The sequence below is a fragment of the Balaenoptera physalus genome (assembly GCF_965194825.1).
Source record: "Balaenoptera physalus genome assembly, chromosome: 1".
NCBI classification, from domain to species: Eukaryota; Metazoa; Chordata; class Mammalia; order Artiodactyla; family Balaenopteridae; genus Balaenoptera; species Balaenoptera physalus.
Genome location: NC_138882.1, coordinates 152,039,324 through 152,064,966, shown reverse-complemented (window position 1 = coordinate 152,064,966; position 25,643 = coordinate 152,039,324). Strand labels below are relative to the sequence as shown.

Here is a 25,643-nt window from a genome sequence, read left to right as displayed (position 1 = left end):
AACTGGACATTTGAAACTAATAATATGGCAACTCTGGAAATCAGGTTTTTTTCCTTTTCTGGGGTTTGATGCTTTTGTTATTGCTTTTGTATTTTGGGTCTGTGTTGAGGATCAGTCTGAAGTATAAACTTTAAGGTCTTTTTAGGTCTTTTTTGAGCCTTTTCCTGGGCATGTGCAGTCACTTTGGAATTTTCTCTGTATATGCAGTTGTTTTGAATGTCATAGTCATTAATGTCTCCTAAAAGGAGAAAAAGAAAACAATGAAGGGGCAGCCCTTTAAATCCCCTGGAAGTCACTTTAGCTGGTGGGAGAGGGGCTTTGAACAATTGGTGGGGCGGGGGTGCAACAACAGTGGCTGCCCACCTCTTTGTACCTGTTATCAGAAGCAGCAAGCAGTGATCAGAGCACAGATCACTGATATTTGGAGGGCAGGGTCCTTTTTCCCACATGGGCTCTCACAAGCTAAGTTCAGGGAGCTCTAGGAGCATGTGCTGGTGGCTGGGGGGTGGGTTGGGGCATGGACAGCTGTTATTGTGGTAAGAGCTGAAATTGATGGAATTGAACCACAATTTACTGTCCAGACTTCCTCTAGAAGTTGCAAGCATGGGTATAAACTTTTGTTTACCTTTTTTTTTCCTTATTTCTTGAAAATGCTTGTCCACTGTTACATTGCTTTGTGTGTTGCTTGTTAAGTCTGATGACAATCTAATTCTCTAATTTGTTTGATCTTTTTATGTGAAGGCCCTGAAGATTTTTTTCTTTATCTTTAAATTCAATCCTTATATTTTGCTATGTCTCAGACTTCATCTGGGTCAGTTTTCCCCGGTAGCTGGTGGATTATTTCAGTGTATTGATTTAGGTCTTTTTTTTATTTCTGGGAAGTTTTTCTTGGTAGTAGTTTTAAATATTAGTTCATTTCTTCCCCAGGAACTTCAAGTATATGTGTGTTGGATCTTCTTTATTTTTTTCTATATAAGCACTCAATCTTAGATTCCTTTTTACTTCTTCTTTCTTAAAATTTCTTTCTCTTGTTTATTTCTTGCATTTCTTCTCCTTACTAAATATTTATTCAACTCTACTCTTCCTTGGGTACTTTGTAATTTAATTTTTATGTTTGATATGATTTTGTCTTTTTCCTGAGTTGAATCATTCCTTGTTTCATCTTTCTGTTGAAGGTATTTTTTCACATCCTAACATGCTGATTAAGAAGATTTAACTCAGTTTAAAGTGCTGTGTTACAGTTTTCTTCTGATTTGTTGTTGGTTTATGGGAAGAATTTTTCTCAGCTGAAATGTGTAGATTTGCTTTTTTAAAAATTTCTTACAGTAGCTTTTTATGGAATTGGTTTGAATCTTTTTATTTACTGGCATTTAATTGACAGGGTTCCTAATTCAAAAGCACTCTTCTGTCAGTTTAATGATGTGATGTTTCTTCGATGGGTGATGCGACTACTGGTCATGGTGGAGTGGAGAAGAGGTTGTTTTTCTTTTCATTTTGTAGGATCCTGAATTTTACCCCTTTAGTTTCTTCTTTTTCTTCACCACCCAGGAATGCTGAAAACTGCATAATATCTAGTTTTATCTACATTCTTTGTTGATTTGATGGTTTGGATATGGAGGATACCATTATCCTCCAGACCCAAAGTCTATATATAGACTTTCTGAAATTATTACTTCAGTGGTAGCAAGGAAGAATTATATTAATATTAATTAATTAATTCTATAACCGGTCAACTCCTTTTTCATCTTAGTTATTTTACGTGGTCTTTTCCCTGTCTTTTATTGTCTAATTCATTCTATATGAGTACTTAGAAGACGTACATTCATGGTTATTTATTGGTTGTTTAAGAATTTACATGCTAGCTAGTATTCAGTTGCAGTCTCAACTGTAATGTAGTTGTAGGGAGATGGTATTTGAATCTGGCCCCACCACTTAACTGGTTTGTTACATTTAACAATGTACATCACCTCTCTGGACCCACCATGTAGAGGTGAGGTTGAGGAGAACTTTTACCTACTAGAATTATGATTGAATGAGATCAAGATTGTAAAGCTCTTAAAACATTTAAGTGAAAATCTGTTGTTTCAAACACTTGACACGCTCTAAAAGCCTGTGCTTGAAGGTGAATGGTGAAACCTATTGGTAACATCCTTGTTTTCCAGGTTGCCGGAGGAGCCAATATGAGTCAGATTTCAGAAGCACTGAGCCGATACAGGAATAGGTCATGTTTTATGAAGGAAGCCCTCTACAGGCTCTTCACAGAGACATTTTCAATGCAAGTAGCCATGCCTGCTATTTTAAAGGTAACTGCACCTCAGAAATGTAGTTTTTATTACTACTTATTATTTGGTTCAATTAAAGTTGTTCATCAAACACAATGAATACGGTTAACTTACATGCCTTATTCTATTGTGAGTCAAAGTGCCCTCACAGATAGAGGAGAATGGTGTTAGGCTTAAACTGCTAGAGCATCTCTTGTTTTGAGCATCTGAATCAATTTGAATCATTTAAATTTTTGAATTTGGTCTGAGCAGGGGATTCCAGAAGCATTGAACTATTTTGCCTAAAACAGGACTTAATCTTTAAACATGAATTCACTTTGCCTAAACATTGTTTTATTTGTTTACTCTTTAAAATCTAAGATACGGTTTTCTGAAAGAGAACAACAACAGTATCCCCAATAAGAACAGAACAAAATAACAATAATTGAAGGTAACCAAGTCTACCATTTAAAGTTATTTTGTGAATAAAGTAAAATTACCAGTATCAATCAAGCCAACTTTGCTTTGGTTTACGGAAGAATGAATTTATTTTAAATGTAATTGGAAGTTTTAAGTGGTTTGGGAAGGAAAACTGCAACCATTTAAAATTAAATGTAACATAAAAATGAAGAGTCTTAAAGTCACCTTGTTTTTATCATTTGTAATTTTTTGTAGTTCCATAAAACTAGGGCTATTTCTGTACCATGGGAGATTAGATTTATTCATAACTTAAAAATGGTACTGTATAAAGGAAAAAACTGTGGATCTTTGTTTCCCATCTGTAAGGAGGAGGTTGAATTAGATGTTCGAAAAGTGCTTTTTGTATCTAAGACTGTGTGATTTTTGTTTTTGAAAATCATGTTTGTTTTACTTCATACATGTTTATATTGCCGATGATGGCAATCCAGTGAAATCCTAAGAGCAGTTTAGCAATATAGAAAAAAGACATTTTCCATAGGAGAAGTGTATCCCAGGTCTGAGTTCATGTAGATGTCAAAGTAAGGGGCTCTGCTCTCTTAACAGTTCATAAAATCATGGTTCATGCGTGTATCAGCAGACTGGTCTCTGAGGTGGGTAAGGATGGTTATCCCTATTCGATAGACAAAGCAGACCATTGTCCCTGAATGTTAAGAGCAGGTGTGGTCTAAGCTTAGTATAACACCTTCATTTTACCTTTGTTTCTAGGTCTTACGCAGTCTGTCTTCTAGTTGCCTTTCTAATGTTAGGGTGTTTTTGTTGTTTGTGGCTGCGTTGTGTGGCTTGTGGGATCCCAGATCCCCGACCAGGGATTGAACCCGGGTCACAGCAGTGAAAGCGCCAAATCCTAACCACTGGGCCACCAGGGAACTCCCTAATATTAGGTTTTACCACTTTTCAGATTATTTCAAATTCAGATTTCTTCCCCTTCTCTTGGTGGATTCATCCCATCTTTTTGTCCACTTTATGTTTTTCCTTATCACATTTCCCTTCCCTAGTAATTCCTCTCCATTCCACCCCTACCTCCATCTCCTATCCAGAGCCCATCTGAGACCCTGCCTAAATGCGTTTTCTGAATGAAGCCTTTGACTTCCATACCAGAAATGATTGTTCCCTGCATAACCACCTTAGGCAGCACTTTACACCTCTTTTTTGGTGCTTTTTTTCAGCTTCATGTTTTGAACTCCCTTACAATGTTATTTGTTTACATACCTTATTTCTTTCATAAGGCTTTATGCTCAGGAGTAGGGTATAAGTGATTGATGTTGTGTCCCCTGTAGTGCTTATCATAATGTCTTGGGTGGATTGAGGCTCAATAAATGACTGTGAAGTCACAGATGACGAAACAGAGGTCCAGAGAAAGGAAGTGAGTTACCTAAAGTCACACAGCTAGTTAATGGCTACATTTGGATTGAAAGGTATTGCTGGTGTCCTAAAAAATAAATGCCGAGGAAGGGGAAAATCTGTTACTTTTTGTCCCAATGAGCAAATATTTTTGACAACTAACACAAAAATAAGACTGTGTAAAGAATGCTAATGTTGTCACATGCCACTAAAAACAAGTTCATCTTCAGCTTGTGGCTATAGGAATGAGGAATCATCCATTGGATTTGCCAGTGCAGTTCACAGCCAGTGCTTGTACCCTCAACTTAACACGCCAGGACCTGGCCAGGGGGATGCCTGTTCGTCTGTTGTCAGAGGTTACCTGTCTACTTTTCAAGGCTCTGAAAAATTTCCCCCATTACCAGCAGGTAATTTGGTTTGAATATTTGACTGTGCTTCTTACTTGAGGACAAATATATGAAAAATATTTTTTATTTAGTTCTGATTTTTCATCCTGAGAGAGAGAGGAGGGAGGAAGGGAGGGAGAGAGAGAAATAGGTAAGGAATTCATGTTTGTTATAGAAAAAATAAGAAATATAAATAAGTAATAGGGTTTAAAATTTTTAAATTGATCAGAAACCAGTTACCCAGAAACATCTACTATTAACAGTTTAGCACATCCTATAGGCTTAACATCATGTATGAAATTAAACTGAATTGAATCATAGATCTAAATATAAAAGCTAAATTATAGGTCTAAATAATATAAAAGCTAAAACCATAAAACTTCTAGAAGAAAACGTGATGTCAGAGTAGGCAAAGTTTTCTTAGGATACAAAAAGCACACATCATAGAAGAAAAATAATAAATTGGAATTCATCAAAATTAGAAGCTTCTGCTCAAACACACACAGACATTAAAAAATGAAAAGGTAATCCAGGGCTGGGGAAAATGTTCATCTTATGTATATGACAGAGGACTTTTATCCAGAACGTGAAGAACTGTTTGTCTTGTAACACAAGACAAACAAACCAATTTTTTAAGAAGGCAAAAGATTTGAACAGATACTTCACCAAAGAAGATAGGCAGATGGTAAATGAGCACATGAAAAGATGCTCAGTATCTTTAGCCATCAGGGAAATGCAAATTAAAAGCACATTTGGATACCACTGCACACCTAGATACCACTACACACCCCCTAGATTGATTGAAATAAAAAAACTGACAATACCAAGTGTTGACAAGAGTGTAGAGAAACTGAAATTCTCATATATTGATGTTAAGAAGGTAAAATGATAAAACCACCAGTTCGACAGTCTGGTAATTTCTTTGAAAGTTAGAAATGAAAGTCCTCTTTCATGCTACACAGTCATTTCACTCCTAGAGAAATGAAATCATATACCCATATAATGACTTATACACAAATGCTCATAATATCTTTATTCATAATCCCCCCCCAAACTGAAAACTTAATGTCCAGCAGCAGGTGAGTAGATAAACATATTGTGATATATTCATATAAGGAAATACTACTTGGTGATACAAAGGAATGAAGGTACTGATACATATACAACATGGATGAATCTCAAAAACATTATATGCTGAGCAAAATAAGCCAGACGCAAAAGAGTAGATACCGTATGATTTTACTTATGTGAAATCTTAGTAAAGGCTAATCTGTAATGACAGTATAATTTTCTGGGGCTGGAATTTGCAGGGTTGGGATTGAGTGGAAGGGGGCACAGTGGAACTCTTTGGGGTGATGGAAATATTTTTTGTGTTCTTGTGGTGGTGGTGGATGGTATTAGTTACACATCTTTATAAATTTGTCAAATCTAATTGAAGTGTGTACTTAAAATGGGAATCGATTTATTAAAAATACAACAAGGAAGGTGGTCTTTCCTTGTTCAAAAAAAAATCTGTATTTCCACTTTCTCTTGAAAAGTTGGATGATCCTTCTCAATTCAGTCTTAATTCCAGCAGTCATCAGTTGGAGCTGAGTAACAACTGCCCCTATAGAAGGGTATGAATTCTCCAGTTTGCCATAATTCCTACCACTGCCCTATTGTTTCGTACTCTGCTTTCTTCACTTGTTTATGTTACTGCCTAGTTCCTGCTGGCATTTTAGGTTTGCTATCCCTGCCTCATACACTGCTGTCATGGCAGTGCATGTCACTGGCCTACTCATGGCCTTTCAAAGAGATGTTATATTTTTCTATTCCTAAAGCTTTCCTAGAAGGCCCTTTCTCTTTCTTTCCTATCTTTAAAGGCATAGTTCAATCCCTACCAATCATAGGTAGAAAGTAGAAGCTCTATCACAGAATTAGTTATGAGATCTGGTAAGGACATTTATCATTCAGTAGATGGGCCAGACTTCTGGTAATTGATTTGGACTGACACACAGGCAGGCAACTCTCCACATAGATCCTTCTAGGGTTCAGGGAGAAGGGAGACTGCCTCTTTGCCAAAAAAGGGATTGTTCTTTAGGCAAAGATGAATGTTACAGAGTTTAATAGTAAGATTAAATGAAGAACTTGGAGAGGACCAGATACACAATGAGCTCTCAATAAGAAAAGCTTATTAGTAGCACCTTCCAAATGTTTAATTAGAACCTTTATTTAGAATGAGTATACATTTGCTCAGAATTACTTTTCTTTATTCCGTTAAGTTACAGAAGAATTGCCTTCTCTCCTTAACCAATTCCAGGATTCTTGTGGATGTTCCATTTGACAGGCAAGTATAAAATTGGATTATCTGATTTTGGGATGTTGACCAGTGTTACTCTGAGCACTGTTGGCTTTTGGTTATTAGCCTAGCAAGGGTCTGATTAAGGCTGGGATAAAGTGTTTGGGGAGAATGTTCTGTTGAGATTTTTCCACAGAGGTGTTCGGAAGTACTATACTTGCAAATGTTGTCTCCCAAAGTGTGATTCCAGTTTAGGGAAGTGGGTAGTAAGAACATGGGCGCCAGAGAGTAAAACATCGAATCAAGTTCTAGCCCTTTCATTATCTTTGTGCGTAAGTTTCCTCATTTGTAAAATAGTGACTCTTATGAGGATTAGATATATGATGTTTGTAAGGTACTTATCACAGTGCCTAGCATAAGAGTGCAGGCTGTTCTAAATATTAACCATTCTTTTTGTTATTATTTTATTGATAATGCTTTTTTTAAAAAAAAACAAACACAAAACATCACTGTAGACTCCAGAGGGGTTCCTCTTGAGGCCATTGTAATCTCTCAGTTTCATGAGTTCCAAAACATTAATAATAGTTGCCATTAATAATAGTTGCTGCCAACAGGAAAATTAGCCACAGTCTGATATGAAGAAAGCCCATGATTTATGCATGCAAGGTTGTAGGCTAAGCCATTCTCAAATCTAATTAAAGTGTGTACTTAACATGAGAGTTGACTTTTAAAAGTACAGTAGGGAAGGTGGTCTTCCTCATTAAAAAAAAAAAATCTGTATTTTCACTTTCTTTTGACAAGTTGGAACCTCTTTTTCAACAAGTCTTCATTCCTATATAGCAATCATCTATTGGAGCTGAGTAAAAGCCGTGAATAAAGGGCCATGAATTCTGTCTAGCTAAGTGATTTGCTAAATGCTGTGGCATTTTAGCACTGTCTGCAATTCAGATTATAAATTACTACCTCTTGGGGAATTTATTTCCTTTTTCAGACCCATCATAGTTGAAACTGAGTGCTAAAAATAAGTCTTTTTTAGGTCTGTCCATCTTTGAATCTTGTGCATTTTGCTCACGTTCTTCTTTTTTCGCCATGCCTCGTGGCTTGTGGGATCTTAGTTCCTGACAAGGGATCGAACCTGGGCCCTTGGCAGTGAAAATGCATAGTCCTAACCACTGGACTGCTGTGGAATTCCCACTCACATTCTTTTTTGCATGCTCTCCTTTTCCTCTTCTGATTTTCTCTTCTTTTTGCTAAATGCTCTTTGCTTTCATAGCTGAGGCTTTATAAGTCCAAGACTATTTTTGTTAAACAAGATTTGTTGGGGAGGCTAACTGATTTCTTCACTTCTCATGTACAGTTTCACAAACTTTATTGTGAGAAAAATACTGTTTTTTAGGTTCAATGCTGCCAAATTTGTTATGAGATGGCTCTGTAAGCGTGAAAACCCCAAGATGCAAACAATGGCAGTGAGCATAACCTCTATTCTAGCCCTGCAGGTATGTGATTGCTAGTGCAAAATTTCTCTCTCCCTAGTCTTGGTGGAGCTTTGATGGAGGTCTAACATTTCACTTTCGGCTTTTTGTTTGTTTATAGCTCTCACCTGAGCAAACTGCACAACTTAAAGAAGAGCTCTTCATGGCAGTTAAGGTAGGTTAATTGTCACTTGTATAACTTTTTTTTCAATAAAAGTAATTTGTGAACATAGTTTAAAAAATTAAATCATTTTAAAAAGCTTATAAAATGAACAATCTGTAAGACCTGCTACCCAGAAGAAACTATTCTGTACTCATATAGCTATTTCTTCTCCATATCTCTAAATAAAATGCTTATAATTGCGGTTTCAGTCTGTCATACAGAGCGAAGTAAGTCAGAAGGAGAAAAACAAATATCGTATATTAAAGCATATATGTGGAATCTAGAAAAATGGTACAGATGGACCTATTTCCAGGGCAGGAATAGAGACGCAGACATAGAGAACAGATATGTGGACATGAGGGGACGGGGATGGTGGGACGAATTGGGAGATTAAGATTGACATAAATACACTACCATGTGTAAAATAGATAGCTAGTGGGAACCTGCTGTGTAGCACAGGGAGCTGTCAGCTTGGTGCTCTGTGATGACCTAGATGGGTGGGATGGCGGGGGGGTGGCGTGGGAGGGAGGTCCAAGAGGGAGGGGATATATGTATACATATAGCTGATTCACTTCGTTGTACAGCAGAAACTAACACAACATTGTAAAGCAACTATGCTGCAATTAAAAAAAAAGAGAAAAAAGATTTATCAGTTTTAGATGTTATCTCGTGATTCTGCTGGTATGGTAAATAAGAATTTGGCTCTCCTACACATATCTCTACAAATTGCCTCCTTTCCCAACCCTCAATAAATTTATATTACAAGTTTTAATAAATCAGTATCTACATTATGATTGTGCTAACATTGATCATGAAAAAATGTACATCATTGTTTTATTTGCACTTCTCTTATTCTGAGGTGAGACTTGAGCCATCTTTTTTTTTGGAAGAGTCATTTATAATTTCTGTGAATTGTCTGTTCATGGCCTTTAGTTTTTCTTTAGGGTTGCTGGCTTTTTTCTAATTTATAGGATTCCTTTATGTTTATAAGATGCATGTAATTTTTCCCCAGTTGGCTGTTAGTCTGTTTTTACTTTATTTATGGCATGATTTGGTACACGATAATTTTTTTAAAATTTTTATATTGTTGAATTTATTCTTTTCTTTTTTTTTAAAGGAGAAGTTTTTGTCATTGGGTTTTTAAAAAATATTTATTTATTTATGTATTTTGGCTACAAAGGGTCTTAGTTGCGGCATGCTGGATCTTTGTGTGGCACGTGGACTTCTTAGTTGCGACATGCACGCAGGATCTAGTTCCCTAACCAGGGATCAAACCCGGGCCCCCTGCATGGGGAGCGCGGAGTTTTAGCCACTGGACCACCAGGAAAGTCCCAGATGCTGGCTTTAGATTGGAGCAGAAAAGGAAGGCAGAGTACACTGATGCAAGGGCAAGCAGGTGGTTAGATTTTGTTAGGAAGAATAGCTATGGTTCCCAGTGAAAACTTAGATGAATTGATCAAATGAGAGGAACAAGAAGATGGCAGTTAAAATTTGGGGAGTGAGAATTATGAAATAGTAGTCTTTGGAGTGAATTCATTGAGAAATATAGTAGGATTGCCAGGTACAGTTGAATGCCCTTTTGAAATTTTGGGGCAGATATTAAGAGTAAGACTCGAGCACAGTCTTTTTCAATATTCAGATTTTGGAGGTGGGGCATGAAGTAGGGTTTAACTAAGGTAGGAGTTTTGCCAAGATGATGTGGTGGAAGAACACTGAAGTTACTGGGAATGCTAACAGTAATAGATAGAGGTAGAGAGAGATAGATATTGATATGGAGAGCAAGTACTTAAAGTAACACGGAGGGAAGTGTAGCCCTGTAGTTCTTGGAGAAACCATTTTAGGTAGTGGTACCAAAAGATCAGGCTTTAATGTGGATGGACCTAGAGACTGTCATACAGAGTGAAGTAAGTCAGGAAGAGAAAAACAAATATCGTATATTAACGCATATATGTGGAACCTAGAAAAATGGCACAGATGAACCGGTTTGCAGGGCAGAAATTGAGACACAGATGTAGAGAACAAACGTAAGGACACCAAGGGGGGAAAGCGGTGGGGGGTGGTGGTGGGGGTGTGATGAATTGGGTGATTGGGATTGACATGTATACACTGATGTGTATAAAATGGATGACAATAAGAACCTGCTGTATAAAAAAATAAATAAAATAAAATTCAAAAATTCAAAAAAAAAAAGTTCAGGCTTTAGATTAAAACAAACTAGGTTCAGCCACTAACTAGCCATAGCCCTTAGGTAATTTACTTATCTCCTCTGCGCCTCAGGTTCTTTATCTGAAAAACTGGCATTGGACATGGGAGTAATATTTTGCAGTTATTTTGAGTATTATTAAGATAAAATATGTTAAACATCTAACCATGGGCCTGACCACAGCTGTCATTACTTTCCAGGTCAGCCTCACTTTCTGCTCCCTCCCTTGCTGCCACTCACCCTATTGGCTGTCTAGGTGATTGCTACCAGTGGGTGTGCACTCATATTCTTCTTTTGGCTCTAACAGCTTTATTTTTGTGAATTCTCTTGATATGTTCTCTCCTGATTGGGTAAAATATTTGAGATGGTCTCATTCCTCCTGAAAACAGACATAATCTGGTTTGTTTAGCGTTGTTATATTTTATGTATCTTTTCATTAGCTGGTTAAGTGGAAATGGCTGTCTTTTTCCTTTCACATGACAGTCCAGTATGTTTGAAAGAAAGCATGAATACTAGCTTAACTTTTGTCTAGAAAAATTCTGATTTGAAATGGTATATTGGAATCTCTGTTAAATAAGTCAGTGGTTTCTTCAAGCTATTAGGACATATTATACTACAAACTAGTGTTATCCTGTAGCCATACTGACCTGCTCAGTGGTGTAGAACAGCAAACTTTTTTTTTTTGCCTGGAATATCTGCTCCCCTCCCCATTTTATGTCCTCATTCCTTGCTTAGCTGCCTTGTCCTTTTTTTCTTTTGGTCTCTTTTACCTATTACCTTTGTATGGAATCTTCCCTCTCCCACTTTTTCTAAAGAAAATTCTTAGGCTTTTATGTGTTTCCTTCAGAGCATTTACCAAAGCTAAAAATTATTTTATTTAGTTGAGATATACTGTTTTTTTTAATCTGTCACTCTTATCTGAATATGTGCCTGACTTCCAAAAGGTGTTGACTAAACATTCTCAATATGTGAATAATGGAATAGCCGATATGTACTTGACTATGAGGTTTATTAACAAGCACCAAGAACTAGATTAAGTGCTTGATAAACTTTAATATTTTTTCCTCACAAAAACCCTAAAAAATAGTTGTAAGTCATTTTATAGAGAGAAAGTGGGTCACAAAGCTATTAAGTGGTAGAACTTGGGTTTAGAACCGAGGTTTGATTCTAAAGCTTTTCTTAACCATTGCTTTCCTTATACTGGAATTGAGTCAGTCACTAGGGCATCTTACTCCCTGTCTCTTGTTTTTTAGGAACTTCTAGCAATAGTAAAACAAAAGACTACTGAGAATTTAGATGATGTCACCTTCTTGTTTACTTTGAAAGCACTTTGGAATCTTACAGATGAATCTCCAGCTGCCTGCAAGCACTTTATTGAAAATCAAGGATTGGCGATCTTCATCCAAGTCTTGGAGGTGGGAAGAAAGGATTGAGTTTATGTGTAAAGTCCTTTTTTAAAATATTTATTTATTTATTTAATTTATTTATTTTGGCTGCTCCTGGTCTTAGTTGTGGCATGCGGACTTCTTAGTTGCAGCATGCAGACTCTTAGTTGCGGCATGAGGGCTTCTTAGTTGTGGCATGCAGACTCTTAGTTGTGACATGCATGCGGGATCTAGTTCCCCGACCAGGGATTGAACCTGGGCCCTGTGCACTGGGAGTGCGGAGTCTCACCCACTGGACCACCAGGGAAGTCCCTGTAAAGTTCTTTTCTTCATGATAAAGTAACCTGTATATTCTTTTCACAGACTTTTTCAGAGTCAACAATACAAAGGAAAGTACTTGGTCTTTTGGTAAGGTGAATTGTTTTGAGTTAATTCTAATTACTTAAAAAAATAAGAAAGCTCACACTCATGTAGTACCTACTATGTGCTAGGCACTTTTGTAAGCAGTTTACATGCATTAACTCGTTTAATCTTCACACTATCCCTATAAAGTAAATACCATTATATATGAGTCATCTATTGCTGTAAACAAACTACAGCTTAAAACAGCATCCATTTTATTCACTTATGAATCTGTGGGTCAAGAGTTTGAACTCAGCTCAGCTGTACAGGTCTTCTGCTGGTCTCTGTGGAGTTACTCATGTCGCTGCAGTCATCTGGTGGCTCAGCTAGGCCTAGATGCTCTAGGATGGCCTGACTCTGAACTCTGACCATTGGTGCAGGTTGTTAGCTGGGCCTTGTGTCTCCATGAGCTTCTTCACTTGGCAGTTTCTGGGCAGCAACAGAAAGCAAGTGCACTGTACAAGTGCTTCTTAAACCTCTGCTTATATCAGATTTTCTAATGTCTCACAGGTCAAAGTAGGTTACGAGACCTGGGGTGTTTTCCAACAACCACTTTGCCACTTGTTTGACACCAACTGGGTGTCCTACAGTTCGATTCAGTTCAATTCTGCCACTAGCTATCCAGAGTTAGCATCAGATCCCACAAGTTAAAAAGCTCAGTCCCACAAGTCTGCCTCCACTTTAGTTGCCAACTGTTAAGCCCAGGCCACCCCTACTTCTGACTGACTGACTTTAAATTGGGGGTTTCCACGACCCCCTCCTCAGGTTGATAATTTGCTAGAATGGCTCACAGAACTGGGGAAGGCACTTTATTTGCTATTTTCAATTTATTATAGGATACAACTCAGAAACAGTCAAATAGAAGAGATATGTAGGGCAAGGAAGGAGAGATGTGTGCAGAGCTTCCATGCCCTCTCTGGATACACCACCTTCCCAGCACCTTGATGTGTTCACCAACCCAGAAATTCTCCAAACCCCAGTATTTAGGGGTATTTATGTGGGGGTGGCATGATTGATTATTAATTCAATCTTTAGCCTCTCTCCTCTCTCGCTGAGGTTGGGGGCATGGGGTTGAAAGTTCCAGGCTTCTAATCAAGGTTTGGTCTTTCTGGCATCTAGCCCCCATCCAGAAGCTATCTAGGTCCCTGCCAAGAGTCACCTCATTAGAACAAAGATGCTCCAATCACTCCAGAAATTCCAAGGGATTTGAGAGCTCTGAGTCAGGAACTAGGGACAAAGACCAGGTATTTCTTATGCCTATGGATAAGCCCAGATTAAAGGAGGTGGCCATCCCTTGATGGGAAGAGCAGCAGTCACATTGTTAAAGGGCATATACACAGGGATAGGGAAATTGCGTTATGTTCTGTACTCTCCCATACATCGTTGTCTACATTTTATAGATATTCAGTCTGAGGCACAGAAGTGCCATTTACCCTATGTTACCTAGATAGTAAGAGGCAGAATCAGAACTCAAGCTCAGGCAGTCTGGCTCCAGACCCTCTGATATTAGCCACTTTACTATACTTCCTCTTTAACAATTGAATTAATTTTTTAGAAATATCTTTGTTTATACTTTTATACTACCTCCCAATCAGGATATTTGTTATTGAGAGATTTCTTTGTTTCCTAAAGATAAAGGTGAAGATTTACAAAAAGTAACGAAGACATACTACTGTATGCCCCTGCAGTTTGCTGTGCTGGTGCTTTGGAAGACACAGATACATGAAACATAGCAAGCTGGTAGTACTAATAATGTTGGGGGGTGGTGTCAGAGACGTATGCAAATACCTCTCTAATTCATGATTGACTGTGGTAAGTGCTGGAAAAGAGGCACAAAGTCCAGTGGGAGCCTTTGATTCTAGATCATGAACTCATTGAAAGCAGGGACTGTGTCTTTCCCTTTGTATCCCTAACACATACAGGACTTGGGACAGAGCAGATGTGAAAGGCTTCATAGAGAGGAATACATGATTAGTATTGGAAACCTGGAAGGTACAGAAAAGTAGAAGAAAGGAACAAAGGTCATTTTGGGCTAGGAAAGGATGAGAAAATGTAATCATTTGAGGGCCACTGTAATATAGAGTATCTGGAATTTTGGGAGAAGGTGGGAAGAAGAAAAACAATGGGAAATCAGGCCAGAAGGGTGGATTGAAGCCTCATAGATCTACACAATGCGAAGTATCCTACTTTTTATCCTTTTGAGAGCCTCTCAGAATACTGAGGGTTAGGGAGGTTGTTCCTTTTCCTTCCTTTTTCTGTATGAGGAAGACCCACATTCTCCTGTAGCTCCCATTCAGTATTTTATTCCATAGACTCTTGGGAAGAAAAGGCTAATATAAAAGCCTCTGCCAAGATTACAAGAGGAACTTGGGACTCAACTGAGGTGTCCCTCTCAGTTTTGCTAAGGATCCTATCTATCATCTTGTCTCTTCTTGTTTGGGGCTGCCATCTGATAGACTCAATGCTGAAGTCATGCTGTTGACGAATTGTGTAGCTGGCCCAGGGAAGAAGGGCAGGGGGTCTAAAAACAGTGCAATTTCTGTTGAAATCATGCTGTTGACAAGAGGGGTATAGCTAGTCTTGGGAAAAGGGGGCAGGGTGGGTCTCAGAACAGTACAATTTTCTGCAGAGTGCCTTATGCCTTTTTCAACATACTAAGTCTATAAGGTATACTTTTCTGAAAGCTGCTTTAGAAGGAGCAGTGACCGCTGTGGTCGCTTTGACTGTGTGTTTATCCTCTAAACCTTTGTTTTTTCATCTGTGTAGTGGACAGACCCTAAGTGACCAACCCGCAGTGATTATAGTTTTTTTGGTGTTCATGTCTTTGTGTAACCCCCTTCCCTAGAGTCTGGGCAGGACCTGTGACTTGCTTCTAACTAATAGAATATGGCAAAGATAATAGGATATCACTCCTGTGATTATATTACAATATGTATAAAATCCTTCTTCCTAGCAGACACTCTAGAGAAGTGAGTGGTTGGAGAAGGGAGAAGCCCACATAGCAAAAAAAAACTATGGGCAGCTTCTGGGAGCTGAGGGTGGCCTCCAGCAAGAAACCCTCCTTCCTGCAGCCACAGGGGAATGAATTCTGCCAACGGTCTGAGTGAGCTTGGAAGTATTCTCCCCACCCACACCTCACCCATTGGAGCCTCCAGATGAGAATGCAGCCCAGCCAGCCCTTTGATTACAGGCTTGTGAGACCCAGCTAAGCGAGGCCCACAGAAACTGGGAGAGGAAAAATGTATGTTGTTTTAAGCCACCAAGTTTGTGTTAATTTGTTACACACATAGAAAACTAACACAGTACATAAAATAACGAAAATACTGCCTGCCTTTCATTGTTACTGTTAAACTTAAAGCTAATGTAACGTATAGTGGGCCCCCAGGAATGTTAAGTTTTTTAGTCAGACCTGGATTTGTATTCTAGTCCAACCAGTTATTAGCAGTGTGAACCTGACAAATCAGTCTTGCTGAGTGTCGAATTTCTTTGTAGGACTATTAAAGATTAAATGAGATAAGGCAGATAAAAAGACATTTCAGTCTCTCTAGCTCAGTGCCTGGCACTTAGTAAGTGCTTACTCAGTGATTTGTTATTACTGATCATCCTCATCATCAAGGGGGTGGGATTGTAGGTGTTAGGCTAAATCTGAGGGAGGAGGATGGGGCTAAGTGTTCTTGTATGTATATGAGCTGAGCAGTCGGAGAGGGAGAGGAACCAATTCCTGATTCTCCCCTCCTTTCCTGTCCCTGACATTCTCTGCTCCATCTGACCCATAGAACAACATAGCTGAAGTCAGAGAACTCTCTTCCAAGCTGATGACTGAAGATGTGTTAAAGCATGTCAGCAGCTTGCTGCATAGTAAGGAATTGGAAGTCAGCTATTTAGCTGCAGGCATCATAGCCCACCTGACATCTGACAAACAGCCCTGGATATCCCATGACCTCCAGAGGAGAGCACTTCTGCAGGATCTGGTATGAGAACCATTGCTCTTTACAAAATCCAGAGTCATCTCTTCTTGCAGAAAACTTATTTTTCTAGGTCATAAGAATTTTTGAAATATGTGTTCATTGTAGAAAATGGGAAAGATAGAGAAAAATATAAAGAAAACATTATAAATCACCCACACCTTACCACCCGAAGCTAATCTCTATTAACGTTTTGTTGCATTCCTTCTGATAACTTTCCTTCTATAAAAGTTATACATGCAAACCATTTATATGGCTTATTCTAATTCTCTTTCCCACTCTCAGCTCTTTTTAAAGCTATTTCTTTTGGTGTTTACCTCCATATCTCTAACATATGTTGTTATTTCTTGACTTTGTAGTTTTAGACATTATCAATTTATTTTCCCACTTTGGAAAATGAAGATTCTTTTTCTCTTTGTCCCAATGCACACCCTTTCCTATACTCCAAGTATACATCTCCTTTCAATACATTCAAGCACATTCTGTCTACTTCAGCTTCTTGGAGACTACTTTCCCAAGCCTTCTGTTTTTTTTCCATCTGATTTGCTTTTTTGTATATCTGTTAGACCACTGTCATCCCAGGATATTCATTTACTGTCATTCTGGAGATTCTCTTTGCTCTCTTGTGTTGGATTCCCTGTTTCCTGGATTGTGTACCTTCCTATTTTTTGGTGTACTCCCTCATTCTCTTGGGTCATATCCTCCAGTAGCTTCCTAAGAGATGTATGAAAAAGAAAATCTGAAACCTTTTATGTTTGAAAAGGCCTTTATTTTACATTCACATTTAGTTGATCAAATGGCTAGGTATAAAAGTTAAGTTTTGAAATATTTTCACAATTTCTAAGTCATTGCTCCATTGTCTTTTATTTCTCTGTATCACTGTTGAGAAGTCCTGTGCCATTTTTCTTTGGAAGCTTTAAGACCTTTGTCCTCAGTGTTTGGAAATCACAGTGATGTGCCTTGATGTGGGTTCATTTTCATCTGTTCTGTTGACTACTTACTGCTCTGGAAGCTCATTTCCTTCAATTCTGGGAAATTTCTTTCTCTCCCTCTCGCCCCTCCATCCCTCCTTCTTCTTTCCTCTTTTTTCTCCCTGCTTCCTTCCCTTCCCTTTTTTTTGGCTGCATTGGGTCTTTGTTGCTGCACATGGGCTTTCTCAAATTGCAGCGAGCCGGGGCTTCTCTTTGTTGCAGTGCACGGATTTCTCATTGCAGTGGCTTCTCTTGTTGTGGAGCACGGGCTCTAGGCATGTGGGCTTCAGTAGTTGCAGCACACGGGCTCAGTAGTTGTGGCTCGTGGGCTCTAGAGCGCAGGCTCAGTAGTTGTGGTGCATGGGCTTAGTTGCTCTGCGGCATGTGGGATCTTCCCGGACCAGGGCTTAAACCCGTGTCCCCTGCATTGGCAGGCGGATTCTTAACCACTGCACCACCAGGGAAGTCCCGTCCCTCCCTTCCTTAATTTCTATTCTTCTGATTGAAGATTATAAGGTCGGCTTCCAACAGGCTAAACACCCACTAGAGGAAGAGAGTTGGGGGTAAAGAAGACTCAGCATTTAGTATTTAGATTTTTCACTTTAGCCCCCTGTTTTTAGCATGGTACTCCCAACCTCAGTTGTTCATGGGATTGCCCAGTCCAGAAATTTTTGTAAGGGGTGGTAGAGGAGATCTTGAAGTCTTGATTCTTTGGTACTTTCAACCAATCCTCCTATTTTCAACCCAACCTCTAATCTCACTTCCTGAAGTAATACTTTTGCCAAATTTTTAAGTCTCTTGGGTGTTCTGTTCAAAATGGTTTGTTTTTTTAACCTTACCCAGTGCTAGGTCTATTACATTAGTTACCATTTTTCTTCTGCTTTCTTCTATGTGTATTTGTCTTCTTTTTTTTTTTTTTTTCTAAAGAATGTCACTTTTTTTAAATTATTAATTTATTTATTTTTGGCTGTGTTGGGTCTTCGTTTCTGTGCGAGGGCTTTCTCCAGTTGCGGCAAGCAGGGGCCACTCTTCATCTCGGTGCGCGGGCCTCTCACTATCATGGCCTCTCTTGTTGCAGAGCACAGGCTCCAGACGTGCATGCTCAGTAGTTGTGGCTCACGGGCTTAGTTGCTCTGTGGCATGTGAGATCTTCCCAGACCAGGGCTCGAACCCGTGTCCCCTGCATTAGCAGGCAGATTCTCAACCACTGCACCACCAGGGAAGCCCTATTTGTCTTCTTTTAAACCGTTTGTATCATTCTGTTCATAGGATTTAGGGGAGGAGTGGGTGCATCCTCAATCTTCCATCATTAAACAGGAGCCCCTTTTTATTGCATTGTTTTCCACATGACTTTGTTTATATTCTACATATATAATGCTTTACCTAATTGATAGTTGGCAGGTTAGGTATCCTAAATTTGAGTAATCAACCCCATATTTTGAAAACTTATGTTGTTTCATATATATGTAATTATAAATGACATGAAACAATACTAGAATCTTGATTTGTCTTTTTGTACAGTATACAACCATCCAGAATTGGCCAAGTTCAAGTTGTAAGATGACAGCATTGGTGACCTACAGGTAATTTCATGATGGTGTAGTGCTTTTCTTAAAGCTTGTCCTCAGTCTACTCACTATGTAGAAGCCATGGTACAGTGATAAAATATTAGAATAAAATAGCCTGTGTTCAAATCCTGTTTCTTTGTGATATTGGGAAAATCACTTTTAGAAAATCTCTGAGACTCAGTTTTCGTCCTCTGTAAAATGAGGCTGGCAGTGTGCAAGATTGAGGGTGGAATCAGATATTGAATGTATAATGTCTCACACAGAGTATAATTTCTTAAATGCTAGTTCTGATTATATGCTCAGCAGTACATCTGTCTTGGTGAGGAATTGACCCTGGGGGGAAGATGTTGAAAATTATTATTATATCCCTGATGTTAGCTTGAGTTCTGAAGAAACGTCTTCTTTGTACTTATTTAGATCCTTCAAGGCATTTTTCCCACTCCTTGGCAACGTCTCTCAACCAGAGGTTCAGCTCTGGGCACTATGGGCCATGTATCATGTCTGCAGTAAAAACCGTATGTAATTAAAAAGAATAGTTTTCCAGCTATTTTTCTGTATAAGGATTAAGTTCAAGATGGAATTTTGAAAAATTGTTCACCTATGTCCTGATTTTAACACTTTTAAAAAAGAAACTGAAAAGCATTTGTATTAGTATAAAAAATGCTACAGAATTATAATTGGGGGTGGTTGTCAGGCAATATAGAAGGTGAAAGTTTGCTCCCACTCCTATTCCCCATAGGCAAGCACTGTCCATAAGTTGATAACTATAACTATACTTCCAGATACTTTTCTGTATACATGCTATAGTTAGTATATACTATATGTGAATAGGATAATGTTTTTAGACAAAATGGGCTCATTCTGTGCATACTATCCTATAGCTTGCTGTTTTTCACTCAGTAGTTTATCATGAATACTATCCTTCCTATAGTAATACATAGATTTGCCTCTTTGTAATGGTTTGAGGGAGGCTGGGGGGCCAGATGTCAGGAGTTGGTCCCAGGCAGATTAAATGTTTTTCCATGTTTTGCTGTTTTAAATTCCCCTTGGGAATTCTTGGCTTTTATTCTTTTTTTTTTTTTAATATTTATTTATTTATTTGGTTGCACCAGGTCTTAGTTGTGGCTTGTGGGCTCCTTAGTTGCAGCACGTGGGATCCTTAGTTGCGGCAGGTGGGCTCTTTAGTTGTGGCTCCAGGGCTCCTTAGTTGTGCCTCAGCAGCTCCTTAGTTGTGGCATGCATGTGGGCTCTAGTTCCCTGACCAGGGATCGAACCCAGGCCCCCTGCATTGGGAGCGTGGAGTCTTATCCACTGCACCACCAGGGAAGTCCCTTGGCTTTTATTCTTTGTTAAGCATTATTATGAAAACTTTTGCTTTTATTATAAAAGAAATATAGGCTATAATTTTATACTAAAAAACCTAAGAGATAACTTTTAGAATTAACTAAAGGTTTAACTATCAAAAGCATAAGCTATCTTAAAATGGCTTTAACAAGTATTGAGGCCTATATGCAAAAAAAACTATAGGAAATAATTTAAAAGCCTGAAATAATTGTGAGACATACTATACTCAATTCTTTTCAATTCACGGATATAATACAATTCAAGTGAATGAGTAAGAGTTGAGGAATCTGAAAATTATTTTAAAGTTAAAGTGGCAGGATAAACAGGAAAGAACTGACTGAGAAAAATGGTTTTTAGGAGCTTGCCCTAATACTTCTCTTTATTTATTTATTTATTTTTGGCTGTGCCTGTGGCGTGCAGAATCTTAATTCCCAGACCAGGGATCAAACCCTGGCACCCCTTGCAGTGGAAGCGTGTGGTCCTAACCACTGGACCACCAGAGAAGTCTCTAACACTTCTCTTTAAATGGTACTGGCATATGAATAGATGGAGGCAGATCAATCAGTTTGAATGGCACTGAAATAGACTCTAGTATATTCAGTTACAACAGTAGTAACTGTAACATCAACTAGAATTTAATTGAGTATTTATATTTACTATGTGCCAAGCAGTGTTGTAAGCTATTTTTGTGTAACTTATTTAATCTTCACAACAGATAGAAGGGGTAGCATTTTATTGTATAACTGTTACAGATGAGAAAACGAGGCATAGAGAAGTAAAGTAACTTGCCCAAAGTTAAAACAGCCTGCACCAGCAGAGATAGGGTTCTAACCTAGTGATCTGACTCCAGATCACCGCTATTAATTAGATTGCTCTGTGTTTCTTTGCTATATGATGTAACAATTTATTTAACATTGTTTCCACTCTTTTCTATTACAATACAAACACTGGTTCAATGAATAATGACATTCTCTCTCTCACCCTCACTTACACACATACTATATATTTAGGAAAGATGAACATGTGTGCTAATTAAGAGGACAGACCCCAGAATCAGACTATTTGTACTTTGCTCCCATTTACTAACTGTGGGAGCTTGAGCAAGTTACTGAACCCCTCTGTGCTCCAGTTTCCTCATCTGTAAAATGGGGATTAAAATACCTATTTCATAGGGCTGTTATGAGAATTAAATGAGGTAACATTTGCAAAGCATTTAAACATTGCTTGGCTCATAGTACGAGCATTTGTACATAGCACAGTATTAGTACAAGCGTAGTGCATACCATTTGTTAAAATAAAAGACATCACTTTGCAAGCATAATCTGCAGAATACTTTTAGAATTACTGAGTCAAAGTGTTATGAATGCTTGTTTTGGTAGGTATTGCTAAACTGTCATCCAGAGAATTGATTACCAGTTTGCATTCCCATCAGCAATATACGAGAGCTTCCAGTTTCCTTTTATTCTTGCAAAAAGGTTTAGTTGAATTTTTTGATCTTTGTCAATCTAAGGTGAAAGAGAGTCTCAGTTGACGTTTATTTTAAGTAAGGTGAACTGTCTTATATTTGAATTGTCTGTTGATTTCCATTGCTCATTTTTTGTTTACTGTTTTTTTTTTGTTTTGTTTACTGTTTTTTGGTCTTTTTCTTTTTAATTTGAAGGAACTCTTGCAAATATTCTGTCCCAGTTTATTGTCTTGATTTTATTCATTGTTTTTACAAGTCAGTATTTTGTTATATGGCCTCTGGGTTTCAGGTCATGATTATACCTTACAAAATTGATGAAAATTTTCAGCCATTTTGTTTTAAAATATTACCCTCCACCTATTCTCTCTATTCCTTTCTTGTAACATCTATCAGAAGTATCCTATACCTTCTCTCAATCTGTCCTACATATTTTGTAACCATTAAAAAAAAAAAAGTTTCCATGTCTTTGTTTCTTTTTACTGCATTCTTGGTAATTGCCTTAGATGTGTTTTTGGATCATTGTTTCTGTGTCTAATAGACTCTTGGACTGATTAAGAGAATCCTTTCAGACTGAGTTGTGGACATGTCCCTTCAGTACAGCTTTTTTTTTTTTTTTTTTTTTAAATAAATCTATTTATTTATTTATTTATTTTTGGCTGTGTTGAGTCTTCGTTTCTGTGCGAGGGCTTTCTCCAGTTGCGGCGAGCGGGGGACACTCTTCATCGCGGTGTGCGGGCCTCTCACTGTCGCGGCCTCTCCTGTTGCGGAGCACAGGCTCCAGACGCGCAGGCTCAGTAGTTTTGGCTCACGGGCTTAGTTGCTCCGCGGCACGTGGGATCTTCCCAGACCAGGGCTCAAAACTGTGTCCCCTGCATTGGCAGGCAGATTCGTAACCACAGCGCCACCAGGGAAGCCCTTCAGTACAGCTTTGTATTTGCTTCTGTCAAGTGTTCTAGAGGTTTCCCTGGGATTGGACTAATTCTTATATTAATTTCTCAGCTCAAGGGTTCCCAGAACATTTAGGGTAATATATATTCAAACCCTAGACCAACTTGGGACTGGTTATAAATTCTCAGGAAAGACTTCTCCCCAGGAGCCCAGGCTAAGATGCAGATGTTTCATTGTCTTATCCGTTGTCTTGTCTAGCCCTTTGAGGGGCCAGCTTTATGCACTGATTTTGCTTCTGACTTCCTAAGTTAAAATCTAAATTCCTAGATTACTGAAACTGACAGTCCCTTTCTGCCCCACGATAGTTACAGGTTAGGTTACACGAGGTTTAGGTGCTTTTTGCTCTTTGTGTCTGACTCCTGGACAATTCCTTTACTTTGTACACTCAACTATGAATTAAAAATTTTTTCGATTATAGTGTATCCAGCTCTGGGGTTTTTAGGTTGTCTAGCTCAACATATTGCCTGAACCTGAAATTTTTACTATTTTTGTAATAAAAGATGTTCATATCCTTTTAGCTAGGATTAGAGACATTTGAAGCATAGAGTTGTCCAGAAGTAAACATAATAAAATAATCATCCATTATCTCATTACACAAACCAAGCATTAACTGGCATATTTCTTCTGAATTGACACAGTTTATCTGTTAATTCCTGTGTCAAAGGGCTTAAAACTTTGTACTCTTTCTTCAGAATGGTGAATGTGGTAATTTGGGAATATTTAAGATGCCAACTTGTCCATCAGGTTTCTTTGCTTGATTTTCTTTCAGCCAGCAAATACTGCAAAATGTTAGTCGAAGAAGGAGGACTGCAGCTTTTGTGGGACATCCAGAAGCACAGTGAGGCAGACCCCCAAGCACAGCACGTTGCAGCCTCCATTCTAGGTGACTTCAGAATGCATTTCATGAATTATCAGAGACTCCCTCTCTGCTGAATGCCCTTCTTATCCTCAGGGGCTTCAGAGGTGCTCTGTTGCTCAGTGTCAGGTCTTCTGCCCTGTCACCAATTGAATGTTGAATTGAATTGAAACAAGTTGTCATTGGAGTTTGTGAGTTGACTGCCTTCTTGGCCTTTTTTTTTTTGGTTGATTTTCTATAAGTTATAAGAAGGTTGGGTTTGTATGGTAGCCATGATCCCAAATCAAGTTGGAATCATTCTGGGAATACCCTTTCACCAGTTTTGAAAAATCAAGCCCTGGACTCTGTGTGAAGACCTGTGAGCTTGTGTTGGAACAGCTATGCCAGTTACTTTTCTCTAGCCCCGGCCAATTTCTTAATTCTTGAGTGTTTGTCAGAGGAAAGGAAAAAGAAAGACCTATGGGGAAACTTTGATATTTATGTTAAATTTCATGTTTGAAAGAATCTCCTAAGTTGTTATTCCTGGTTATATGAAGCCACTGGAAAAGAAGTACATGAAAAAGTTCTAGGAAACATACGCGTATAAATGTATTGTTTGGAAGGCAGAACCTCTATTGGAGGGGAGGAAAAAAAATTTTTTTTAATAGATACCAGAGTACCTTCCACTTGTTGGATGGAGGGAAGAGAAATATATTTTTATGATTTTGGATAGTCTACCTTTGACCTTTCTTCCTCCAACTTTACACATTAGACTGAGTAAGCATAACATTGTGTGTAATTGGGTGTGCTGGTGGGGCATGGTCAAAGTTAGGACTGAGAATAGAGTGTTCAGATGAAAGATTATATGGGGATTATAAATCTCAATTCCTCAATCCCTCAAATTTTTAATTCGAGTTAGGACTGTGACCAAGACTGAGAGGAAAGGGAAGGGCTGTGCCAGAGATGTAAAGAGGCGCTCTTACCTAATATGGAGATGAGAAAAATAGTGCGCTTTTCTGAGAACCAGCCTCAACGACAGTATAAACTATCAGAAGCTTTGGTTTGTGTCCTCTGCAAACCCGCTCTATGGAATAGAGTATGAAGTCCTTCCTCACCTTATTATTGACAACTAACAAAACATGTTTTACCATTCATCTGTTTAAATTTTTCAAAGAAATAAATTCCTTTCTGAATTAGTAGCTTATTTTAGGACTAGATTTTTGTGCTGTTAGCTGGCCAGACTCTTAACTGGAATGCTATATACCTTCGTTTGGAATCAGATGAGGCTTATTCTTATTCTAAACCATATTTCAAACTATTGCTCACTGGTGACTCGATCAGAGGAATTTGTAACCTGCTTCCTTCTATAGTCCTGCAACTACACAGTATTTTCTCTCATTCACTCTTTTGCATGGTTCAAAAGGCTGTCTTACTTTCCTGACCTGAGTTCCGTATGTTGGAACATGCTGTTACCAGATACTAGCTTAGGCTAATGTGAGGAGGGTGGGTGGGAAATAGTGCCTGTCGAGGTCCAGTTCTACACTGGGCACCTCTCCCAAGTTTTGTCTCATTCACAACAATCCTCTGCGATAGTTGAGTTTTATCCTCCCCATTTAACAGATGAGAAAGAGGAAGTTCAGGTTACTTTCCTGGGTAGATAGATACTGCTCATGTGGTTGCGGCTGATTCTAAGACTTGGGCTCTTCTGTGTTACTCTCCCTTTCAGGAGATGAGCACAACTTTGGGGCACATTTGTATTTAGCAGCAAGTCAACAATGTTACTGGTATGTGTCCATGCCCATGGCTTAGTGACTTCTGAGTCTGGCCAGGCATAGGCTCAGAAAGCTCAGATCAGTTAGAGAATGACCACGTGGCTCTCTCTTCCCCTGCCTTGGTACACAGAAGGAGGGCTCCTGAGACTAGTGTGCATATGTGCATATCAGCCACCCTTTATTTCTGAGTGTCATCATCTTGCTCACTTTTGCTCGTGCTGTTCCCCTCAGGCTTCCTCTTTTTTGCCTCAAATGCCTATTGATCGTTCAGCTTTCAACTCCAGTGTTACCTGCCCATTTCCTGACCTTCCATGTTGTCCATCAGAGTTAATAGTTCCCTTCTCAGTACTCCTGAAAGCTATTTAATGCTCCATCAAAGATTTGCCTGCCACGCTACAGTTTAC

The 25,643-nt window shown here is 38.7% G+C and overlaps 1 protein-coding gene across 1 annotated transcript in view; it reads left to right on the top strand.

Annotated features, from left to right (window-relative positions):
* ZYG11A (zyg-11 family member A, cell cycle regulator) overlaps positions 1-25,613 on the top strand; it is a 63,908-nt gene extending 38,295 nt beyond the window's left edge. The window contains exons 4-14 of the mRNA XM_082431239.1: positions 2,163-2,303; positions 4,313-4,489; positions 6,730-6,794; positions 8,143-8,242; positions 8,340-8,393; positions 11,838-11,999; positions 12,333-12,377; positions 16,148-16,342; positions 18,829-18,890; positions 19,293-19,390; positions 23,402-25,613. Coding sequence (XP_082287365.1) covers positions 2,163-2,303; positions 4,313-4,489; positions 6,730-6,794; positions 8,143-8,242; positions 8,340-8,393; positions 11,838-11,999; positions 12,333-12,377; positions 16,148-16,342; positions 18,829-18,890; positions 19,293-19,390; positions 23,402-23,565 — 1,263 coding nt within the window. The 3' untranslated portion in view covers positions 23,566-25,613. The remainder of the gene's footprint in view (positions 1-2,162; positions 2,304-4,312; positions 4,490-6,729; positions 6,795-8,142; positions 8,243-8,339; positions 8,394-11,837; positions 12,000-12,332; positions 12,378-16,147; positions 16,343-18,828; positions 18,891-19,292; positions 19,391-23,401) is intronic.
* Positions 25,614-25,643: the final 30 nt, after the last annotated feature.